We start from the raw sequence: 26,147 nt of genomic DNA, 5'->3' as shown, positions 1-26,147 counted from the left end.
TGTGTCAAAGAATATCAAGGCATTTTGATCTCTCACTTTGCCCCATGCCCTGCACAACTCTGTCTCTTTACCACCTGGCTGTTCCCCAACAAGATCAAGAACTAACCCTGCAGAAGGTTTTAGTTTCTTCGACTTGGGCTCTCCTTTATTGTCAGAGTCCTTTTGGGACTTTCTCTTGGGACAATTAAATGACATATGTCCCTCTTCTGTACAGTAAAAACATTTCCGAGCATCCCTCAAAGCCTGTCTTTCCTCAGAAGTTCTCTTGGGCATTGGCAACTTCTTATACCGCGTCTCTGTGGACCCTTTTGCATCACGCGAAGCATGCCTTGATTTTTCAGCTTTCTTGCTCGAGTTCTTACTGCCTTTAAACCCAGATGAGACTCCAGTGAGTAACGCATTAGCTGTCATAGCATTCTCTATCATCTGTGACATGTTCGTTACTTGAGTCTTGATACAATAGTCACGCACTTCCTTGGGCAGCCCACAACCTGCTCAGACAAAGGCACTGCACGGTAAGAAGTAACTGGGAGTAAAGCTTCCCAAAACTTCTTGTTATAATCTTCCAAATTTTCACACTTTGAAGCATCCAACTTGTGCCATGCCATCATTACATCCACCTCAAAAGTAGATGTGAGACATACGGAAGAGAACACCTATTTAAATTGTACCCAAGTAGTTGGTGCTATGCCCTGCACAAGAAGAGTAGACCATCACTGCAATGCATTGCCTTTGAGAAAAGTCGCAGTTTTTCTCACCTTTGAGGACTCCGTGTAATTACCACCAGAAAAAGCAGCATCAAACTGCTGTAAAAAGGTAAGTGTCTTTAATTTATCTTTGGCCCCACTGAATGTATCAAATTTCACAGCAGCTCTCCCTTCCTTATAATCCTTCACCTTACCCATAGGCGTTAGATTGTCGTATGGAAGTGGCTTCACAAGATTGCTACCCCCAGCATTCATGCCCATCATAGGGTCAACATTACCAATTCCCACACCTGGCATGCCATACATTCCAGCCATGTTTCCAAACATTCCATTATGCATACCGGGCTGCATGCCACCATACATATTTGCTTGCATTCCAGGTTGCATGCTCCCAAACATGTTTCCTTGCATTCCGGACTGCATACCACCATACATATTCCCCTGCATTCCAGGCTGAAAATTAGCTCCAAAAGTCCCTGGCATACCCATGCCTCCCTGAGGATAACCCCCAGTCATAGATTGGAACACCGAGCCACCACCAAAATAACCTGGATGCATAGTCTGCTGAGGAATAGATGGCTGTCCAAAGAAGGAACTCTGAGAGTTAGCACCATAAGCATGCTGCATGTTCGGAAACTGTCCAAAAGATGGATCCTGTGGGAAGGCACCACTATGACCCTGAGGAAGGTTCTTAGAACGCACCTTCTTCTTCTTCTTTTTAGGCTCTGTACGGGATCTCATAAATTCAGCAAACTTCTCACTTTGTGTGAGCTGCATAAACACATCCATAACACCAGCCAAACGATTTTTAAACTGAGCATCATCTTCCTCTTTACTAGGCACATCTTCTGGCTGTGTTACATCCTCATATTGCTCATCATCTGCAGCCTGTTCTCCTGCAAGAATATCCTCGGATTCATTTCTCTCAGGAGAGGTCTCTTGCTCTTCCTCTTCATGATAAAAGTACTCGTCTTCTATATCAGACATGTTGCTGAATTTTTCAGCGATGACTTTCCTCGAGTCAACCACGAGCTCACCCCCTTAAGAAAGTTGATGATAGGTCCCAGCAAACGGAACCTTGAAACCCTCCTCTGGTAGAAACCAAAGTGCGGTAGACTAGCAGTCACCCTTCCACTTGTAGTCCAGATATAAAAACAAATTTGATTGGAGCTAGATTGCCCCAAATCTGAAATGAGAACGACACCTGTTGGCCCCAAAGCTTGGCGCTCCTTGCGGTATTTCTTTATTCAATTTCAAAAAGATGTAAACCTGAGTACAACAAAACCAGCCAGGGGATTACACCTGTATGTCCAATCTGGCAGCCCACAATACCTCTTAGCACAGAGGTTTCACACACAGATCTGTGTCCCACAAAAGCAACACTCTGTGTTTCCCTTTGATCAGCCAAGACCATTCAGCAAGGCAACCTTGAGCACACATCTGGCATATCCCATGTACATGGTTCCACAACTCAGCACAAACATACATTCACTGTCCAATCTCTGTTTCCACCCTTTCAATCTGCCATACCCCTCCTCTCACAAGGGGCCAGATAGCACAACTCTACAGCAGACATAAGCCATCGGAAAGAAAGATAAATGGACAAGTTCGGAGCTTACCAAATCAGCACGTGGTTCTGCACTCGTGAGGCCAATCCTACCAGTCTGTACATGCCTTCTTGCAACCACCTGTCTGATGCACCAAATAAGCTCTGATACAGCACTGCCTGCAACTGTCTATATAGTCTCTACGCCTGCAGCTGCTGCTGCCACCTGTACCTGCTGGACAGTACAGTTCTTGACACTCTGCACCCGTCCGTACAGGACCACAGCACCTGACTGAATCCGTCCGTACAGAACTGTACGGACTGTGCTGCGCACGCCAAAGTCTGCCTGTTCACCTACTGTACCCAACTGGTACAGTTCCGTACCTGCAACCAGCCGCATGTCAGCAGTCGTACAGCCGCCTGTTCACCTACTGTACCCAACTGGTACAGTTCCGTACCTGCAACCAGTCGCATGTCAGCAGTCGTACAGCCGCCTGTACCTGCTATACGGTTCCCTGATGGCTTCACCTGTACCAACCAACAGCAAAGCAACAGCCGCCTGACCTGCGCCGCCTAACCTGCGCCGCCGTACTGTACCCTGTACTTGAAGCAGTCCGTACACATGTACTTGCTGTCGTACAGCTCTGTATGGCCTATCTAAACAGCTTGGTCTTCTCACACACAGCAGCAAAAACCAGTCGACCAGCCTTCCCCTCTTCTCCACGCTTGCAAACTTGCACGACTCCCAAAAAGCTAGAGAGAGAGAGAGATGAGAGAGGCGTGTAACTCCAAAAGTGGAGTGGCCTCTCTCCAAAATTGTCCTAGGGTCCCAACTTTAATAAACATTAAAGTTCCCTAGGGGCCACTAAGGCCTAGGGGCAACCCATGAATAAAACATTAAAACATTAATGTTCTTGTTCCCCCCTTCACACCTGGAGATGTCCACACATCATTATCTCTGTCCGGGCACCCCAAATGTGAATCATTTAATATTTTTGCTCAGCAACCACCATGCCCACACTTGTGATGTTCCATTTTCACAGGGTCATGACAGTGCGTCATATATGCTATATTGTATGAGGAGTTGGTGGCACCTGCTCATGGCACACGAGCATCTACAGTAGCATTATCGCTAGTACTAGTGCAGCAGCAACTGCGACGAGTGCGGCAGTTGAGCCAGCATCATCCTCTTCCGAGGGTGACATTGAGTCTACCGACGAGGAGAGTACTGATGAGGACATCGAGGATGTTGAGGATTGAGTGCCCAGTTGGCAGTGCCCACACTCCATATTGAGGACTCTAGTCTTTGGGGCTATCAAGCTCCTCTAGTTTACTATTTGTCATCATTCATGCATGATTGCATCTTTCAGACTTTAGCATGCTTTACTTTGTGTATTTCAAACTTCAGTTTACCTTTTTTGTATCAACTCAGGATTCAAACTTTTTGTGATCACTTTGAATTTATTCAGTAGTTGCCATTATTGATGATGAAATCCCGATCTTGATTCTTGATGTTGCCAATTGGTCAGTGACTCAATTGGGTGCCCACTGTAACTGGGTCACCCAGATTCTTTAGTTTTAGCTTGTAAACATGTTTTAATGTGTAAATGATGCATGTTTAATATTGTTTTGCAGGGAAGGCAACATATTATAAACCAATATATAAATTTTGAGGCCTGTACCTCCTCTTTTTGTATGAAACGTTTTTGAAACTTCTGGAAAATGAATGAAACGTTTATGAAACACGTTTCATGAAACGCCTGGCAACTATGCATGCACGACAGGTGTAAGGACGATTCCTACATGACCCGAAGGCCTCATATATCCACCGTTTTACTTTTTCATGCATCACATTGCGCATCCAAGAATGGCCCTAGGGCCATTCTTTTTCATGCGCAACATGAGGAAGAATGGCCCTGGGGCCATTCGTGCATGACCCTAAGGCCTCAGGTCATTTTTGGGATGGTCATGGAGCATCCAAGAATGGCCCTAGGGCCATTTTTTTCATGCACAATAGGTAGAAGAATGACCCCAAAGGCCATTCTTGCACGACCCCAAGGCCCCAAGGTTATTTTGGATGGCCTCTTTTCATGCAAAACAGGTGAAAGAATGGCCCTAGGGCCATGCTTCCATGACCCCAAGGCCTCAAGGCTGTTTGGGATGGATATGGGGGCATCCAAGAATAGCCATAGGGCCATTCTTTTCATACACATCATGTGGAATCGCAGGGCCATTCTTGCAATACCCCAGGGCCTCAAGGTCGTTTTGGGATGGCCATGGGGCATCCAACGATGGCCACTTTTCATGCACAATAGGTGGAAGAATGCCCCTAGGGCCATTCTTGCATGACCCCAAGGTCTCAAGGTCATTTTTGGATGGATACGGGGGCATCCAAGAATGGCCATAGGGCCATTCTTTTCATGCAAGGCCATTATTCCATGACCCAAAGGCCTAAAGGTCATTTTGGAATGGTCATGGGGCATCCAAGAATGGCCCTAGCAGGGCCATTCTTGTCATGCACAAGAGGTGGAAGAACAGCCTAAGGGATCGAGGACAGTCAAGCGGCCATTCTTGCACTGAGTGTTCTTTTTGCTCTCACTTGGAGTAGATTGATGACCAAATTCATACTAATCTTTTCAAAAGGTCCATCTGTTATCTATAATGGCATCTCAGTCCTGCAGTCGTCTCATGCTACCTCGGCATTTTGACAAATTTGACACTAACAACATGATTATATTCTAAATCATGATGCTTGTGAAGTAAAGTTAATCTCAACTCTAGAGGAACACAAACATGGCCTTTGCTGAATAACCCAACCGGTGATGTATGCTCTGGTATGGAGCCTTGTCTTACTGATTTCTAGATCCTCAGAATACATAATGATGTTGAAAGCACATGGAAAGGAGAAGGCAAAAATTTTGCCAAAGCAAATCTACTATGGTCCTGACAAATTGTAGTAAACTCGATGCAACTACGCACTTATGAAATAACACAAAATCTAGCATTTCTGTTGCACATGGAAAAATCATCACATGCAGATGTTATGAACCCTCATCAGAGGGAGAAGATGGGCATACCTGGGATTCTGGAAAGGCCCAACTTTGTTGGCGTAGAGGGGTACGGGGTCTCCTTTGGCATACTTGTGATCTGATGCACTGCCCAGCGTTAGGTAAACCTGCGCCATGAAAACCAAGAAGACGCAGACCATGCCAGGCCTCATGCTGGTGGGGGTAACCATGGAGGCAACAAGAAGGATCTCTATTAAAATAAAAAATTAAGGTTTTGATGGGTCATCGAGAGGAGCTCAGAATCGCCATAGCCGGACTTCGAGAGACCCAAAAATGCAAATGTTTGCGCACAGTGCGACCACATACGCGGACTTCAAGCCCCAAATATTTCCTAGTGCATAGCATTTTCACATCCTGGACCAGTGTACGTTTCAGACTGGGATAATCAGGACAACCGCATGAGATACTCGAGCCTCATCACACTCTCTTCTCGAGGGTCATGTCAAAAAATGTCATCAAGCAGGTGTTGGATTGGCATCTCAATTTAAATTGGTCATTGTATTGTAGCATCATATGATGGATTGTTTTTGTTCTACGATATTCGTCTCTAGTGTGCGAGCCTCATGAGACACTCATCTAATGTCCACTTTGCGAGGGTCATGTCAAAAAATGTCATCATAGCAGGTGTTGTATTGGCATCTCTATTTCTCACAACCTAAATTGGTCATTGTATCGTTGCATCATATGATGGATTGTAGTCAAAACACGCGGCCATGTGGCAAACAGGCCATGAGTGTGTGTGTATTGCTATTGAATTGTCATAAACGATGATCGATGTTTTGATGCAATGATTCTTTATGGTTGTTTAATGTAAATTACACACAATTGACCAATATGCTATGAGGAACCCATTTATCATTAGTGGTGACTGGTATTTTGTTACGTTTAGGGACCTTAAAAGTTAAGTCATTCAATTCTTACTTTGGGTCCACTCCCCCCAACATGAGATTTGTAGGCATCCACATATTGCTCTACTTGGGGGTGCCACACAAATACTGTGTTTCTTTTCATCATGGATGGGTGTAGTGTGGATGACACCTATAGAACTGTCATAACAAAGGCTGTAGATCCATCATGTCAAAACAAGAGGACTTACCTCAAGATGTCCCACGCTCATAGATGCACACATTACAAGAGCATAGAAGGCGTATCGACTCACAACTAACGACTCATGGAATAAAAACAAGGCATGCTAATTGGAGGTGGATATTGTCTTGAACTCAATCATGTTGACCTTTGTGATAAGGATTGGGGAGTGTACTTGAGTTGCATAACCTAGTTTGTATAGTGGGCATGTGGATTGGTTAATTATAGCTACGGAATGGTGTAGGCTCCCATGCACTTCAAAAGAGGGCCTAACCAAACATATACTATTTTTCATAAAAAGAGCGAGCCCTATTTAAGAGGGTCCTTCACAAAAGTACATGTTATTACTCCATCAAACTAGTTCGCAATAATCTAGTCTCTTCAAAACAAAAGTATTTTATTCTCTCTCCTTGTTATGAATTCTCTAATTGTTAACTTGTGAATGGTAATGAGAGATAGATTTTTTTCTATGAAAGGAAAGAGGGGGGAGGGGGGAAGGAGTGCTCTCAAAATATAGGGGAGGCCACATTCAAAAGTTTAGAGCTTTGAGTTGATGAGAAGGGGCCACCAACTAGCCCAGCCAAAGGAACTAGACCTAAGAGGGCATTGAGAAGCGGGCCAAAAGAGGGCATTGAGAAGTTTAGGGCTTTAAACTGATGAGAAGGGGCCACCAACTAGCCCAACCAAAGGAACCAGACCCAAGAGGGCATTGAGAAGTAGGCCAAGTAGCCACCTAACTAATGGGTGTGCAACACGAGGAGTAGCATGAGGCCCATAGTAACACACGGCTCTAGGCACAAGCACATGAGTGTGCATCCACAAGGGACAGGAGCTCCTCCCTCACTCTTTCTTAGTTGTTGAGGTAAATGGGAACCCCTTTTTAATTTTATACCCTTGGGGGGGGTAAATTTTTGATAGGCATATGGGGTAAATCTCTAGCTTTTGCATCTTCTGGGAAATCTACACCACCGCACTAAGTACCCCAACCCCTTCCTTGAATCCAATGCCTAACCCCAATGTTATTCTTTATAAAGGTACATATTACATCTGTGTTAGAACGTGCCTTCAAGAATTATCCCAATAGAGTGACAATCACCATAGTAACAGGAGCAATAGCCACTTATATGATCCTTAACTTGTTAGATATTGACATCTAAAAATTTATCTTGTTTTGACCATTTTCATGTATGTTAGTGTCATATGTCACTCAAATGGTGAGAAAGGATAGTAGGTCATGCAATTTTTTTTGATTTTTGTGTCGTGAATAGTTTGGGTGATTATTCACATGTGAATTTTAGAGAAACTGCCTAAAGAAAATTAGTATTTTGGTGCAAAAATGATGTTAGATTAGTGTAATGAGATTGGAGAAGATGAAATATTTGATCATTTCTTAAGACTTAGATTTGGTGTGAAAAAAAAAAGTGGTTTTTCACGACCATGAATATCTTGAAATATTTAGGTCAACTTTTTTTTATCATGGAATTGGATAAGATTTACATAACTATGCTAAGGAAGATGTAAGTAAGCCAGTGCATGAGTTTTCCCTTTGAATTGGAATATTTACATAATTATGTTAAGGAAGATGTAAGTAAGCTAGTGTATGAGTTTTCCCTTTGATTTGGAAGATTTATATCACTATGTTAAGGAAGATGTAAGTAAGCTAGTGCACGAGTTTTCCCTTTAAATTGAGAAGGCCACGTCGGCATGAAAAACCAAACCAGTTTTTCATGATGAGACTGAGATATTGAAGTTTGCAATTCTTCTAGGAGGAACATAACAAATAAGGAAACCCCCTACGATGGTAGTGTGGGTAGTACCACTGGCACATACTAGTGTAGGTGCATGTGAGAGAGTAGGAGTCAAAGAAATTATAGAGAACGACAATTATAGAGGACAACAAAGCAAGAGTCAAAAGAAAAAGACAAGAGTAAAGGAAGGATGAGAATAGCATAAATGAACACACTAATTGAAGGTTATGCATGGTTGACTCATTAATAGGGTGGGCATACATGTAGAGCCTTAAGCTACTAATAACTAAATTTCTACCCACCTTTGACACCATGAAGATATCTTGACATTGACTTATATGGTGGATATACCTGCTTTTGTGAAACTAAAGGTTTGGTATCTTAATTAGCATTAGCTTCTTGCAATCGAGGAGTGACAATTGTTTATTAGGCAGCACCATCGATGTGATGAGGCTTGGGTCTTCATGAGAAGGGTTGCCAATGGCAAGGTCACTTGGATGGATTTGTGTTTGTCAACTATAGAAATGACCTTCGGTGTCATCCTTGTTGATGATTTAGGATTATTTTCAAGAGGGGCTGTCGATGACAAGGTTTTGGTGGTAGAAGCCTTTGAGTCCTTTGATGAGGTTGGTCAAAGAGGGGCATGAGGAATTATCGATGTAGAGGGTAGGTCTTTATTATCAATGGGGCAGAGTCGTTGTTGGAGATGTTATTTACTTCGGATAAACAGATACGACCAAAAAAGGAGACTCAATCCAAAACTACTAATGAAAAGTAGATTATCCTGATCCTATATAGAAGAGTTGTTTGAAACCAGACACCACACCAAAAACCTGTTGAAATATACAAGTGAATAGGGTGTGTGCGGGAACAAGCCCTTAGCAAGAGGCTGTAAAAAGAGAATCTATAAATGAGAGAGAGGCTGTGAAAAGGTGAGAAGTATCTACTGGGAGAGAATAAAGGGTAGCATAAGAAGATTTAGGATGTGTGGAGATATTTTGGGAAAGGTGGAGAGAATCAAGCAAAAGAGGTGGAGTGAATCAGGGAGAGATCAGTGGGATTAGATGCTTGGATGTAAACTCTATAAATTGAGACATTGGCCTAATGAGAATTTGCTGGTTTTTGATTATCCATGCCTCTATTAAGCTATCAGTTAATTGCTCACTAATCTCATATTAATCATCATTTAATCTCTTTGTTAATGATGTTGATTCTAGCATTTGATCCACCATAGCTCATCACATTGCTGCAAATTTAACATGGTATCAAAGCCTAGCTTAGAATCCATGAAATTTATGAGCCCATTATCTTGCTAATCACCTAGTTAATTAGGATTTTAAAAAAAATCAAAATTTTAGCTCTTTTTCAATTAACCTCTGTACCCCCAGCTGGTGGAGGAGTTTTCTCTCCCTACACACATAACATTGGCCCAAAACCTCTTAGCCACATGTAGCCATACTCCTTGTGCTTCAGCCCATCAACTCAAAGCATCAAACCACCGGCTGCAGCTGCAGAATTTCATGTTTCTTCAAGTGTCATTTTTTTGAAGAAAAATGGAGATCTTCTCTTCCACAGATACAATGGGTCTAATTCCTCTTGGCCCCAGGGGTTTTCAAGGGTGCTCTATAAGCTGGTGAAGATAGTTTTTGATTTCATCAAGTCTACAGTGAGATCCAAGCTCTGCATCAAATCTGCAGAGCAGGTGACTTTGGTAAAACAGAGATTAAGCATTCAATGTTTGGTCAAATCTTGTGTTTCTTGGCTTAATCCTCTATTAGACTAATTGCTATTGATGGCTTTGAAAGGAGTTGAGCTCATTTGAACTCTAAGGCCCCAGATCTGGACTCCCCGCATACTAAATTTTTTACACACAAAACAGAGGATTATTTTGCTATTCAGTGTGATTAATCAGCACTAATCACTGTATTTTGGTGCAATTGAGGGTTCAAATTAACCATTGGGTATCTGATATAGATCCCTATAACTTCAAATTGCAATTCGGAGATGGTTTGATACTCCAACCATTCAGTACAGATTTGTTACCCTTGGTTTTATGTAATTTCTGGTGAATTTATGTTGATAAATCTATAATCATCACCTAAACACCAGATTGAGTTATAAAAGGGTAGACACTGCCCTTAAATCTTAAAATTAGATCAAGAGGTAAGACCCCTTTCACATCATCATGAGCACGGCACAAGAGATAGCCAAATTTAATGGGGAGCAGTTTTATACATGGCAAACAAAAACCATGTATCTGCTCATGAGGAAAAATCTGTGGGGACTAGTTGAGGGAAGAGATGAATGCTCGGAGGTGAGTGGGGAAAATGAGTGGAAGAGCAGGAATAAGAAAGCATTAGGACTTATTGCACTCAGTTTAAATGATGAAATCATTCATCACATCACAGGGATACAATGGGCAAAAGATGCATGGGATGAACTCAATAAATTATTTGGCACTCAAGCAAAAAATTTATTGAGTTCATCCCATGCATCTTTTGCCCATTGTATCCCTGTGATGTGATGAATGATTTCATCATTTGAACTGAGTGCAATAAGTCCTAATGCTTTCTCATTCCTGCTCTTCCACTCATTTTCCCCACTCACCTTTGGGCATTCATCTCTTCCCTCAACAACTAGCCCCCACCACTGATTTTTCCTCATGAGCAAAGATGCATGGGATGAACTCAATAAATTATCTGGCACTCAAGCAAAAAAATTCAAAGATAAATCTGTTAATGCAATTATACAAACTGGATATGAAGGAAAGTGAACCTTTAATCACACACTTGAACAAATACAAAAACATTAAGCAACAACTGGCAGCAATTGGCAAGAAGGCAGAAGATGATGAGGCACTAGCAGTGCTTCTAAAGAGTGTGGACAAAGGTGAATATGAAAACATTGTAGCAACCTTAAAGAATGGACCTAAATTGAAGCTGCACGAGATAGAAGGAGCTCTACTAGAGCAAGAGACCAAGGTTAAAGAGGAATTATCTGGCACTCAAGCAAAAAAATACAAAAGCATTAAGCAACAACTGGCAGCAATTGGCAAGAAGGCAGAAGATGATGAGGCACTAGCAGTGCTGCTAAAGAGTGTGGACAAAGGTGAATATGAAAACATTGTAGCAACCTTAAAGAATGGACCTGAATTGAAGCTGCACGAGATATAAGGAGCTCTACTAGAGCAAGAGACCAAGGTTAAAGAGAAGAAATGGCCGGACTCAACAGCTCGAGAGGAAAGCATTCTTCACCCGAGGAGGATACTCTCGAGGATGAGGACAAGGAAGAGGCAGAGTAGGAGGAAGGACCTTCACTTGGGCCACAATTGTGGAAAGCTAGGACACATGGCAAGAGACTGCTACAGCAAACCCAGTGGAAAAGGAACGACATTGGCAACCAAACTTCATGGAGGCTCCTAAGGAAGTGGAGTCAGATCATCTTTTCTGAGAGAGAGAGAGAGAGAGAGAGAGAGAGAGAGAGAGAGAGAAACCCCACAACCCAATGTAACCTGCCCCAACAGAGTAAAACCACCTCTGAGCCACCGATGATGTAGGCCATGTGGTAGATGTATATGTGAGCACTTTAGTCAAGGTCACGGGCACTTTGTAGTAGCCTTGGACACACACACACACACACACACATAGAGAGAGAGAGAGAGAGAGAGAGAGAGAGAGAGAGAGAGAGAGAGAGAGAGAAACCCCACAACCCAATGTAGCCTGCCCCTGCCCCAACAAAGTAAAACCACCTCTGAGCCACCGATGATGTAGGCCATGTGGTAGATGTATATGTGAGCACTTTAGTCAAGGTCACGGGCACTTTGTAGTAGCCTTGGACACACACACACACACACACACACACACACAGAGAGAGAGAGAGAGAGAGAGAGAGAGAGAGAGAGAGAGAGAGAGAGAGAGAGAGAACCCCACAACCCAATGTAACCTGCCCCAACAGAGTAAAACTACCTCTGAGCCACCGATGATGTAGGCCATGTGGTAGGTGTATATGTGAGCACTTTAGTCAAGGTCACGGGCACTTTGTAGTAGCCTTGGACACATAGAGAGAGAGAGAGAGAGAGAGAGAGAGAGAGAGAGAGAGAGAGTGTCAAGGACTATGAGTTTAGGCACTTGAGGCACTGGTCGCGGGCTACAAAGTAAGAGGGAAACTTGGTATAGGGTCCAAGTGTGCTAGGAGTATTCACTTGAGTGTTGAAATATACAAGTGAATAGGGTGTGTGCGGGAACAAGCCCTTAGCAAGAGGCTGTAAAAGAGAATATGTAAATGAGAGATAAGCTATGAAAAGGTAAGAAGTATCTACTGGGAGAGAATAAAGGGTAGCATGAGAAGATTTAGGATGTGTGGAGATATTATGGGAAGAGGTGGAGATAATCAAGCAAAAGGGGTGGAGTGAATCAGGGAGAGATTAGTAGGATTAGATGCTTGGATGTAAACTCTATAAATTGAGGCATTGGCCTAATGAGAATTTGCTGGTTTTTTATTATCCATGCCTACATTAAGCTATCAGTTAATTGCTCACTAATCTTATCTTAATCATCTCTAATCTCTTTGTTAATGATGTTGATTCTAGCATTTGATCCACCATAGCTCATCACATTGCTGCAAATTTAACACAACCTTACCACTGAAGAATGTAGCAAACCTTTAGAGATGCCTAGTGAGATCATAGAATAGAGTGAGGAGCAATCTTTTGGGTCGTTTGTTTTGCAAGAATGTTTTTTGATGAGGAATGGCAATATCTTCCGGAAGAAATCATTGAACCCCCACCATCCCTCATCTAAGCTTACAAAAGAAATCATTGAGTCCCAACCATACCTCGTCCAAGGGAATAGCATGTGGATATTATAGGGTTGTGAGTCCTCTCATCATTTGAAATCTATGTACCGATATAGGATCCCTTTTGCAAAGAAATTCAAGTCTTGGAAGGGCGTGATGGACTATATGGATGGGGGTTTGAGAGTGGATATTGTAGGGTTGTCATTCCTCTCATCATTTGAAATATGTGTACCTACAGGATCCCTTTTGCAAAGGAATTCAAGTCTTTGGAAGGGCCTAAGGAACTATATGCATGGGGGTTGTCAATCCTCTCATCATTTGAAATCTATGTACCTATAGGATCCCTTTTTGCAAAGGAATGGAAGTCTTGGAAGGGCCTGATGGACTATATGGATGGGGGGTTTGAGAATGGGAAACACCAATGTTATACCTCAATAGGAGCCAAGTATCATTGAAAGCTAGGAGCTTGATGGTTGGCTCTAACATACCTATGAATAAATTTGGCAACTACTTTGAGCATACCGATTCAAAAACCACCTTGCCAATTGTGTGTAAAGGTGAGGAAGCCACATTGAGGTGTGGGTATTCTCATCGAAATTGTTGAGTAGATGGGGGAGACAACCTTTAGAGCACACAACTTGGTTGACAAAACATATACAAGACTAATGGGTTTAGTGTACCTCAAGATTAAGATCTTCTCTCTCACATTCTAGCATACATGCATGGTGATAAATTTCCTCAAATAACCAAGATTCATATGATGTACACGGCAGGATTGGTTCAATTGTTCTTCTTATTAGGAAGGACAATTGAACCTTGAGGACACAAACTGTTTGGAGAAGATGTTGATATGACAAATAGGACAATCTCGATTCAAATCTATCCTTCATGTAATAAAATAAAAGAGGTCATTGATGATTTTGTGATGTATGCACCACTTGTTGAACCTGATGTATGCACCACTTCTTGAACCCGACTTTTGTGAATTTTGGATCCATCTATTGAAAATGATTGATATTATGTTCAAAGTAGGAATCGAGTACTTCAAGCTGGACTCCACAACTAGGATACATATGACTTCAACCACGCCAGATGTGGGATTTTATATACTTAAGGGCTTGCATCTTAAGGTCTTTATCTACTTGCTTCAAAGTTGAAGCTTGAGATTTCTGCTTGTTGGTAGCCTTGGCCTGCTACCCTCATCTTGGCTTAGAGCCTTATAATGGCATTAAGGGGGACTACATATATAAGTCCTCCTTGTACACTATATTCATGCCATGAAAAACCAGTCTGGTTTTCTCAAGATATTCATGCCATAAAAAACCAAGCTGGTTTTTTCACGTTAGAAAAAAGGTTCAAGAATGGCATTTTTCAAATTGATCACATTTTTTATATATAAGTACACCATTCTAACATAATTGTGTCTCTATTCGACATGAATATCTCAAGACGTTCATTCGTGAAAAACTAGTGTGGTTTTTCATGCTAGTTGGAACCTTCTAGATTGTTTCATAGGCTTGTGGATCACTTTTCACTGCATATTAACAACAATTGATGGTATGACCAATCAATATTAATTATTAAAAAAGGAGAGAATTAAATTATTAAAAAATAGATATAAAAAGAGATAAAAGCATATATTATCATCAACATTCAATCATCAATGGGTAAGCTCATTGGCTTATCACTGTTCTTTCGATTGACTAACTACTATAGCACTTGTTTGTGATGTGAGTAAACAAATACTCACCGCTCAGTGAAATAGATATAAAAAGGAGAGAATTAAATTATTAAAAAATAGATATAAAAAGAGATAAAAGCATATATTATCATCAACATTCAATCATCAATGGGTAAGCTCATTGGCTTATCATTGTTCTTTCGATTGACTAACTACTATAGCACTTGTTTGTGAGTAAACAAATACTCACCGCTCAGTGAAAAATATTGCAAGTTTGAAGAATGAAAATACTTCTAGGTACATCTTTAGATAGAGGGGCCATGGTGGGTTTTTCTGGTCAATGGTATGACCCATCACCTAGATTCCCCTTTATAGGTGTAGGTTTAATAGGTTATCCTCAGTGACACCTATTCAAACCTCGCAAAAAATGAATACCTTTAATAATAATAGAACCCCACACTTCTCTCAAGAAAAGAATTCATTAATTTCACCAGCTAAAAGAATTCTTTCATGCCTCTCCAATGGTTTTGACTTTGATTAACAATGACATGAAGAGTTTGCTTAACAACGACATGAAGAGTCTACTTAACTCACTTAAATGCACTTCATTGTATATTTACTAGTAAGAGCACAAAAGATATTGATACATAAATATAAAAAAAAATCACATAGGATAAAGAATACAAGGTCAGGTCCACTTTAAGATCATTTGACAAAGTCCTGCACAACAATAGGGAAAGTAACAACTAGGAAGCTACAATTGCATCGCTTTAATGCATAAATAAAGAACTATGATTCAGTCTCTCATTTTGATAATTATGTCAACATTCCTTAAGACCCCCCATCTCTTCTCCTCCATTGCTAGCAAGTTTTAGAATCACTACCAAATTACCAACTTACATGACCTACTTTATGATTGCCATTAAAAAATAATAAATCACTCTTAAATATCCCCACGTCCCTGTTTGCTAACTTTATCATTTACTAGGTAGACCTTTCCATTCCTTTTGGAGGAAAAATGGCCATTGGCCATTCATGAAATGTTATATCAACCAAACAACTTCTTAATTTTCCCCAACGAATTCTTGTACTCGATCATGCGAGGATGCAATTGACATTAGGAAGGGGAGAATGTTAACCCATTTTGGGGTTAATAAGAGTTACCACTTACCATTATAATTCTACATCAAATAGCAAAGATGGAGACGCTAAAAGCATGTATAATTAGTCTATAACGCAATAGTGTCCAAATCAACAACTTGGACGGGCGTCTAGAAATTGTTTGATAGAATATTTATGGTTATTTCCGCTCCAAGAGTGTGTGGTAACAAGTGACAAGAATGGATTCCATATGAATGTACTTCACACATGTATTGTGAGATTAAGCATTGCATAAGCAATAGGCCACTTAAGAGCCTTAGGTGCCCAATCGCAGGCCACATTTAAGTGCGTGTGAACACTTATGGCCTTGTATATAAGTCACTTTCTCCCATAATGCAAGATACTCTCCCATTGTACAATAGAGCCTTATTCTTGCTAATTACCTCCTCTAATACATGCTTGCGAGTGTGTATGAGTGATTTAATATGAGAAGAGGGACTAGGACTCGGACCCATAGTCTAATGTAACACCACTCGCGAGAGACAACGACAACAAAAAGCCAAGGAGGTGTGAAGCTCTTGAAGTGGTGTGTTTAAGCTCAGCCAAGGAGGTGTGAAGCTCTTGAAGTGGTGTGTTTAAGCTCAGCCATCGAAAAGATCCCTATGATGGTTGTAGCTCACAAAGGTAAGCTCTTATAAATGTGTTTTTAGGAGTGACCAAAATGGGCTATAACAATAGTATACTTTGGCTTTTAAGGAGCATTTTGTGGTCATCCAACCTTATATGAAGCTGGATTACCCTTTGGGTTACGGCTTCTCCCTTTGTTTGAGATCCATATGAGCTCTTGTCACTTGTCGTCCATTACAAGCTACCTACCTATTAGAGAAGTAGAGGGTACACTTCGTGGGATTAGTGAGGCTTTTGGTACCCACACTTGTATTTTACCTATTAGGGATTCTTTGTGAAGTGAAGGTAGCATGGAGATTAGAGTATCCTTAGTAGTTCTTTGGTTTCTCATGTGGTTCCTCCTTGATTTTTGCTTAGTATTCATCTTATGAGGTTTGGCATTTGGCTTGTTGGGCTTGGCTCCTGATAAGTTTGGGAAGGGTTATTTTGATGAGGCTTGGAGCTTGCGGCATATAATTGAACTTATTGGATAGGATCTGTTTGTAATAAAGTAAGCAATTTATGAATCTTTAAGGGGATTTATCTTGGTTCTCCTTCTACAAGAAGAACATTCATGGTTCATTTCTCATGTTGTTTGATGGTCGTGGTCCTTCCTGACTAGTTGATGCTGTTGTCATGTTTGTTGATCCATCCTCTTCCAAGGACGAGTTCTTATGGCATTGTTCCTAGAGTTATTCTCAGGAAATATTCTTGAGCCTAAGATCTAGAGCTAACCCCAAGCCCAAGAACACCTAGCAAAAAGAAAGTTGCTCAAAACTGACAACTCTCCTCAACTCCCAAAGTGAAGCCTGACAAGAAAATGACACACGACTAGAGTGTGCGACTATCTTCTGTCTAGAATATGCAATGCAATCTTGTCAGACATGTGTTTACTTAGCTTTTCTTCGCAAAAGGTGGCCAAGCCCTGCAAGGTGATGCTGCACTTATGTTACGTGCAAGCTTTTTTCTCTGTTGCGCTTGCTTTGCAGTTGGTTCGAGCAGGGTTCTCTTCGCGCATGATGGTGTGGCTGTGCTGCTGCTACGCTAGGCATCTACGTTTTCTTCATTGGTGCAAGGTGTTGTTGCTACGTAAGAGCTGTTGCTTACATGCCTTCTTTGGTGGTGGCTCCTCCCTTGAGTTTCATGGCCACCCTCTCTTTTCCAAAAGTTCATATATAAAGGATTTTAACTACCTTTAATACCAATGTTTTAAAGCCCCCTTTCACATGACTAATGCTAGCTTCATTTGCAGTGACCATAATGGCCCCCTTCTCTTTGGCAATATGCAAGTCCACTTCTTGTGACTCATAGGCAGTCTTCTTTATGATAAACAATGACCAAATTTCTTTCTAGGCTTGCGCCCCTTTGATGATATATCTTCTCTTCTCATTTTTGTGAGGTTGCACTCCATCTTGTGCTTGCTTTGGTGCCGACAATCCTCGTCCCTCTCAAAATAGCTCCTCAAGGTTGACCAAGTGAGATCGTCTCATCGGTGTGAGATAAATATTATATAAGATTCACATAATGGTAGTAAATGGACATGTGCAAACACAAAACACATACATGCATGCAATGCTCACATAATAACATACTCCCAAGGCTCCAAATTTTTTTTACAACAATGGCATCCTGCGGGGAAACTAGCTTGCTAGTGTGAACCCAGATTTTCGGTTAGAGTGGTGCCTTATCCATTGGGCTTCCATCAAGTGTTTTGGCTATCCCATTTTCTTTTCTTCTCCAAACATAAATCATATTCTTCTTTGGTCCTCTAGCCTTTTGTGATATCCCATTGTCCCTCTTGTGATTTCGTAGAGCATCACCTTGAAATGGTACACTCTATATTGGCTTTCTCATTTTTGTTTCTCTCCCCTAGGCTAAAATTTGTTACATCTCTAGGACTTCCAAGCTTATATTGAATTTCATTTCTTTTTGGCTCTTGCATAGCTCTAAATCGTAGTGCTCAATTTGTATCCAAAATGGTTTTTTCTACTTCATACGTTTTAGTGAATGCATCTTCAAGTGATAGTGGCCTTGCTAACCTCAGCAGATGGACTTGCAATGAGCCTAACAAACTCTTGATAAAGCTCTCCATTATTATTCTTTCATCAAAACTATCGTAATCACAATGTTTTATTTTAAACTTAGCAAATCTACCCACATAGATTTTCAGTGTCTGATTTTTTCCTTGAAAGAAGCCTCCCAACGTAATTAGGGCATTTAATGGACTGAGGGTAGGTGAAAAATGTTCAAGAAAGGTCCCTACTAGCCCCTCCCAAGTAGTGATCCTATCTGCTTCATGTTTCTCCATCCTCTAAAGAGTTCTCATATTCTTTATCAACGTTGTTCAACAGTTTGGGTTGCAAACTCTCTGGACCTCTAATGGTTTTAGGTGCGAGTGGTTCAATTGTATCACAAATCTAAAAGAAGAGTTAATAACCTAAAATAAAAATGTACTATGAGCTTCATGAAAAAAAATTATAGGTTCGTGTCATTGGACCATAATGCGAAGGAAAGGGTCCCACCGGCGGGTGTGCCACTATCAGCAAATATTCTTGAGCCTAAGCTCTAGAGCTAACCCAAGCCCAAGAACACCTAGCAAAGAAATGATGCTGATGTGCTAGGCGTGAGCAGAGTTTTGTTTTGTTTTGTTTGTTTTTTTTTTTTGCATTTTCTTTATTGGCGCAAGGTGTTGTTGCTACATAAGGGCTGTTGCTTATGTGCCTTCTTTGGTGACCTAGGTTACATGCAGGGCTAAGCTTCTTCTTCTTTTTTTTGTGCTCACCCGCTAACCATTGCCATGATGTCCCCCCTTCTCTCCTATTGTAAGGCAACTCCTTCACCTTTTGTATGTAGGCGGCTCCTCCTTTATGAGCTAGATGCTATTTTGTATGTAGGCAGCCCCTCCTTTTGTATGGGGGAATTTTTTTGGCGAGCAAATTCGGGCGAACATAAACCCAAATATTGTGAGCAGGTTTTTAATAATGGGAGGCTCTTGGTCTATAGCTCTATCTCTCTCTCTTTCAACCTCTCTTTATCTGTCTCCGTCTCTTTCTCTTTCTCTTTCTCTCTCTCTTTATTTGTCTCTCTCTCTCTCTCTCTCTCTCTCTCTCTCTCTCTCTCTCTCTCTCTCTCTCTCTATTTTTGTCTCTCTTATCTCTCTCTCATCAATAGAAAAATAAAATTCCTTCAATAAAATGATACATCCCAATAAAATGATACAAGCTCAAATCAAATTACTCCATGGAAATTGTTCCAATAAAATGATACCTCCGAACATTTTTGCACATCCCATACATTTCTAAAGTTAAATTAGGAACATAAGTTGTCCACTAAACCAATTCAGGGTAGATGCGTTCTCTACGTAGACATTCAATTACCTCCCTTTCTATTAAAATTGGTCGGTGAATAAATATATTTTCATTTTGGCTTAATCCCATGACTCTCATGTACACAAAGTACAAGTGCTTACATGCTAAGTAGGGTTTTTGCTTATTGGCCCTTACTAAAAAATCTGGACATGAGCATGATGGATCCATTTTGATATGCACATCATAACTTCCCACATGAAAACCTTCTCCAAACATCTCAATGGTGAAAGCCTCATGTTTGGAGGATTGAAACACCTACACTTGTGTAACTTGTGCATTTATATAGATCTAGTGCTTTCTTGATCCTTTTTAAAAAATGCATGTTCTGTATCTTGTGTGATGACCATCTCGTAACGTATCGTTTTTGAATGTGTTTTGTCTCTCCTCTAGGCACTTTTAGTTGACTTGAGCTCAATGGAGTTTGTTGCTCCCTTCCCAATGGTTTACTCTATAAGTTGTAGTCAGCAAGCACCAATGCGTCTACCTCCTCAACTGTCAGATTTGTTTCTTCAGCCCACTGGCCATATAGTAGGCATATTGTGTGGGGGATGGTCAATTTTCTTGTCGACAACCCATGTATGCATGATGTCATTATTGCAAAACCACATCATTTGACTAGTCTTCCTATAGTAGCATGGGGCCTTGTTGAAAAAAATGATGGTGTAGGTACTCCTTTTGCACATCCTACAATCATGCGACCACACTTGCTACTACCTATATAACCCAAACACTTAACTCTCCTGCCCTTTGGAGTTCTCCTAATTGCCCAGAATGTCTTGTGTATGGTGCTTCCATTATGATTTTGTCACTAGATTCATTTCTTGTGTCCACATCTTCATATATGAATTGTATTTTCTTGCGACGTCCAATAGACTTCCTATCTCTCACGTGCACATTGTACTTAGGTCTATGAATAGCATCATCATCCACATCAATTACATTACATTGTCGTCTTGTGTTAGGCTGATTCCGATCACCCACCAAAGGGGTTGGGGCCTTGTACATGGGTGTACCTAAAGTTGTACTCTTTACTGTCCTCAGAACTTGTGCTGGGCTTGGAGTATGTACATTTGCCCTCTCAATTAGCTTGAAAACAAAACAATGTTTAGTTTCATTGCCTTGACCTGGAAGTCGTCTTTCATGGAAAAAGTCATAATTGCAATCCCTCTTCAAACGTAGCGAGTCATCATAGCCAAATGATGACTTGGGTGGTCCTTGGCGTGCATGAGCTACTGACCTTTGAAACCTACAAGAAAGAAAATTTTAATCACTTTGTATATATGGCCTTAATAAATGCTTCTCTAAGTTAACTCACCACATGTTCTCAACTAGTGGGCCGAGCTCTTCTAGCACATTATTGAATTCTTTATCTCCAAGCTCATGTCCTTGATCTCCTTCTCAGACTCATAAAGTTAGCACCAACTCCTTGGCAACACACATCTGCACCTTCCTTGGACCAGCACCTGCATCAACTTTAATTACTCTTTCAACCATTGCTTTAGTCTTATCAAGAAATGCCTTTGATGTTTTGGCCTGGACACCAAGTGAGTGAATTCTGGTGTGTATTAGAAGCCATGTTAGTCTGTCATCACTCACTAGGCAGCATGACATAATACACATAACACGCACAAGATACCTTGCAAGTAGCTGGCTTTTTGCAATAGTGACAATTGAGCTTTCCATCATTAATGGCTAGGACCCCAACTGCACAAGTTTTCTTTATGCACCCTTTGAAACTAATGTCATTAGGGAAGCCATTGTTCAAATACCAAGGGCATGTGGTGTGTAAACAATGCATTTCACCAATGCAATGGCTTATCCTACACACCCTTTGAAAGTTGACATTTGTTGTGGCCGCCTTTGTCCACATGTGACCATTGTACTTATTATGATCCATGCCATCCATGCCATCCATTCCTGCTCCAGCACTTATGGGTGGTAGGAAACTCAAATATTATATCCCTATCATAGAATCTAGGAAGCTCATTCACTTGGAACACCCGTGGTATACGTCTCACCAGCTTTATCAAAGTGTTTTCCTTCCTTATGTCCAACAAGAACTCTACATTGCTTTTTGATTTCAAGGGTGAAAGCACTTCATGGTTTGCTAATTCGGTGTATAGAGGCACTACATCTAATATAGATGTCTTCTGTAGTAGCAGACTCTCATTAGAATTGGTTGAACTTTTAATATTCACATGATTAGAGGTATCGATTGATGTATTGGATTTCGGGGTTACACATACCTCATATGTAAGAGATATTAGGTCATTAAGGAGGCAGAGGTCCTTACCTTCTACATCTTGTAGTGGAACAAGGGCAACATGTGTCTCTTTGTTTGTTGTGATTGTGTTCGCCTCTAAAGAAGAGAATTGTGATGGTAAACATTTTCAAATAAGAAATTCCTTGTTCAGAAAGCCTTTGCCATTGCTCAAAGGCACCCTTATCTCACCTATTTCATTGTTGTGGAAAATAAGCTTCGCCTCCATAATAGGGATAGAGATAGAGATGTGTGCGTGTGTGTGTGTGTGTGTGTGTGTGTGAGAGAGAGAGAGAGAGAGAGAGAGAGAGAGAGAGAGAGAGAGAGAGAGAGAGAGATGTGTGCGTGTGTGATATATATATATATAGAGAGAGAGAGAGAGAAATACTTGTTAGGAGATCTTAAATAAATGATTACCAAATATCTTTTACGTTATCGTTTGCATTAGGGTTAGGGTTAGGGTTAGGGTTAACCTGATTTACTTCATTGTTTAAAAAAGTAAAATCTTAATTTTTTATTATTCTTTTATTTTTTCTTTGGAATGGTCCCTTCTCTCTATCAATATATCATTCAGCCTTGCCATAATAGGTAATATGTTATATTTCCTATCTTATAAGCATTTCCTATAATTCCTTTTGAGTAGACATAGTAATTAGAGTGATGGTCATGTTAAAGTGTTATGTATTTAATTTTCTTTGCTTCATCATCCTATCTTATAAGCAGTTCTATTTTTTGCAGTATTAAATAGAAAACGATATTGTGAGGAGACTTGTTCTTTTCTTCTATTCTAAGCTTATATGCTTTTGGCAATTGGATTTTCTACTCTTTGTTGTAATTCTCTAATTTTTACTTTTCACTTGGCACAAATCACATTAAATGCAATAGCTCAGAGCTTAGCAAGTCAAAGTATTAGGCAACCCAATTTTTTGCTTATAACTTTCAAGATTATATAGATGCAAGTTGGCAAGAAAACCAAGTTGACCATTCCACAACCACTTGCAAACCGATCAACTACTACTACTACTACTAATATTGTAACACGGTTCCTTTTAGTTTTTAGTTTGAGGTAGTCCAACTATAAATTTCATGGATATACTCTATCATTTCCTTTCTATCAACCATGGGTGCAACAAACGGGAATATTTAATCCTCTTATACTTAGAGATTTGACACATTTTCAAAGTCATGGGATCTTTCAAAGAACTCATGGTTCACTTTCCATTTGTTTTGTTGAGTTTTTTTTTTTTGGTTAAAAGAAGACTCAATAAGATAATTATTCTTTAATGTTGTACTACTTATTATATGAAATATAACAATGAAGATGTTATTTATCTCAACATAAAAGATTGCACCTCTCGAGCAATCTATATGAAAACACACATAATCTACTCAATTTTGTTTAAAAGATATGTGCATCTCTTGTATTCATCTATTTAAATGTATGACTAATTGTAGCTTGCATTTCAACTCAGAATGAAGATTCATTCATCTAGAATGTAGAGGAAAAGTGAAGTGCAGACATCCACTAACAAGTGAAGAAGAAACCATCAAAGTAATATTATATGTAACAGGTCAAGGAGGGTAGGATCCCTTTGGATTGGTTCCATATATTTGGTAGGGTGCGCATACACACAGCCACACTTGAATATATAGTTCAATGTCATTAGAATGCACGTGCCATATCTGCTTTCGCATGTGCTTACAGCCGACCTTATATGCTGATGCCATCTTTGATGGTGTGTAATGACATGGTGAAGGTGGCGAATATAGCATGGCAATGACGTGGCACTGAACTGCCATGTCGGCAATGACATGGCAGTTGACTGCTGTGTCATTTTTTATTAATAGAGATAGCGTCACTTTATTAAGGCCTCCTCGCACCGGATTGCTGCAATCGTCTGCCGGCCATCGTCTTTTACTCTCCCCCCGTGATGAACATGGTCACTCGTGTGCGTTTGACGTTTAACATTGAAGGTAATTGTAAGTGCATAGTTTTCAGCTATGCATAACAAAACCACAATATGAGGACACTATGTACTAATTTTCCAATAGTAATTTTAGTAGATTATCACTTTTTGCGGGTTCCTTCATTGCAATTGTTGCGTTGATGTGAACATGATCATTGATCATTATGGTGTGTAATTTTAGTAGATTATCCCTTTTTGCAGGTTCATTCATTGCAATTGTTGCGTTGGTGTGACCATGATCATTGATCATGATGTTCAGTGTGGGAAATAGTTCACATGGATGAACTCTGTGGTGGCTCACGAAGTTGGGTGGCTTTGAGCTGCCACACAAGCAAGCACTCATGAAAAAGCGGGTCTACACTTCGCTACACAAACACATGTAACAAACTCAGAGTCTTTATACACTTCTGGTGTATGGATGTCTTCCATATGTGGCACCATAGGTCATCCATTTTCCATTTTCACCCTAAGTTATGAGGCTATACACAACTTTGGTGCATGGATGTCTACTGTAGGCCGTCCATTTTCACCACCCACAATAGTCTTAATTGTGTGTGATAATATAGGTGTTCATGGGTTGTGGGAAGGTGAAAAGTGTTAAGTCTTTGCTCTCAATCTTTCATGTGGCTTTCATGGCACTTTCACATGGGTTTGTATTTCTACTTTCCAATAGCTTGGAGAGCATTGATATCTTTATGCATGTTAGCATTCCATGTAACTTTTAATGCACCAAATTTTGCCTTCACATGGTTGCTTATGGGATGAATGGAACATATTCTTGGCTCATCTTTATTGTCCTTGTCTTGTCCTTTTGATTCAATGGTGTATGCATGCTTCTCTAATTTGTGAACTAGTTTATCCTTACTTGCATGGAGATTAGAAGAAGAGTGCGTTTCTCCATAGCCTTGCTTCTTCTAATCTCCATGCTTTCTTGCATGGACATTGTAATCCCACACCCCTTTTCAACCTCCTAATCTCTCAAAGCTCATAATGATTCCATGGTTAGGTTAGGGTTAGATTTAACCATGGTTAAATTGTTTTTGTATATAAAGCCATCTCTCTCTATCTTTTTCATTTTTTAAATCTAAGGTCTTGCATGCATCTCTCTCTCTCTCTCTCTCTCTCTCTCTCTCTCTCTGTGTGTGTGTATTGACCAACATCACAAGCTAAGAGGTGACTTTCTCTCTCTATTAATTTTTATTTTTTGAACACTTAGGTTGTAAATGAGATTCTCTCTCTCTCTCTCTCTCTCTCTCTCTCTCTCTCTCTCTCTCTCTCTCTCAGGTATACACACACATACTAAAACACAGTCATACACACATACACTCACGTGTTTCATGCATCACCACCCCCCTCTCTCTCCCTTTCTCTCTCTCTCTCTCTCTCTCTCTCTCTCACCCTCTCTCTCTCTCTCTCTCTCTCTCTCTCTCTCTCTCTCTCTCTCTCTCTCTCTCTCTCTCTCCCCATACACTCAAGTTTACACACATAAACTAAAACACACTCATGTAATACATTCTTAATACAAACGTCACCTGTACACTAGACTTTAAACTCATTTGCAATGTTGTATTTTATAGAATGGCTTCATCAACCTGATCTCGAAAAGCTCGTTAGAAAACTGACGTCATTAACATTTCTCAACCGACATTGTCCAGGACTGGTTGTCTTCATACTTTGTCAATGATGTGAGACTTCCACCTATACCATTGAATAGGCTTTGCATGAATCTAGCCATTCGAACTATAGACGACCACCTTTTGGAACTTGAAGAGAGCTTCAATAGACACGGTTATGTGCCATCGATGGGAGAGTTCATCGTTTATGAGAGTTTTCCTGGGGAAGCCCCCCAAGAACATAACCCTAAGGAATCAAGATGGAAAGATGGATTTTGGTGGCAACAATCGAATATGTTTGATGAAAAGCTCAAAGAAACACAGAAGTGGGCTCACCTTGCCAGAAAAAATTTAGTTGTTTGGGATGGAAACCATTGACTTGTGTCATGGCTTCAATGCATGCAAACACATAAGTTAAATTCAGACATTCCTTTTTGGAATGTTTTCTAATTTTCTTGAAAGCTCCAATATAATTTTCTTCATTTTCTTGAATACATAGAATGGTTACATTCGAAGGATATGTATCCTCAAGTTCGGTGTCA

At 40.5% G+C, this 26,147-nt stretch overlaps 1 protein-coding gene across 1 annotated transcript in view; it reads right to left on the bottom strand.

Annotated features, from left to right (window-relative positions):
- The window catches only part of LOC147605483 (transmembrane 9 superfamily member 2-like), a 53,944-nt gene extending 48,142 nt beyond the window's left edge, over positions 1 to 5,802 (bottom strand). The window contains exon 1 of the mRNA XM_086793025.1: positions 5,331 to 5,802. Coding sequence (XP_086649151.1) covers positions 5,331 to 5,491 — 161 coding nt within the window. The 5' untranslated portion in view covers positions 5,492 to 5,802. The remainder of the gene's footprint in view (positions 1 to 5,330) is intronic.
- Positions 5,803 to 26,147: the final 20,345 nt, after the last annotated feature.

This window comes from Cibotium barometz, chromosome 59, assembly GCF_041138505.1.
Source record: "Cibotium barometz isolate CiBa-2024 chromosome 59, ASM4113850v1, whole genome shotgun sequence".
Lineage (NCBI taxonomy): Eukaryota > Viridiplantae > Streptophyta > Polypodiopsida > Cyatheales > Cibotiaceae > Cibotium > Cibotium barometz.
The sequence above is the reverse complement of the archived record's forward strand: the minus strand, read 5'-3'. Positions and strand labels throughout refer to the sequence as shown.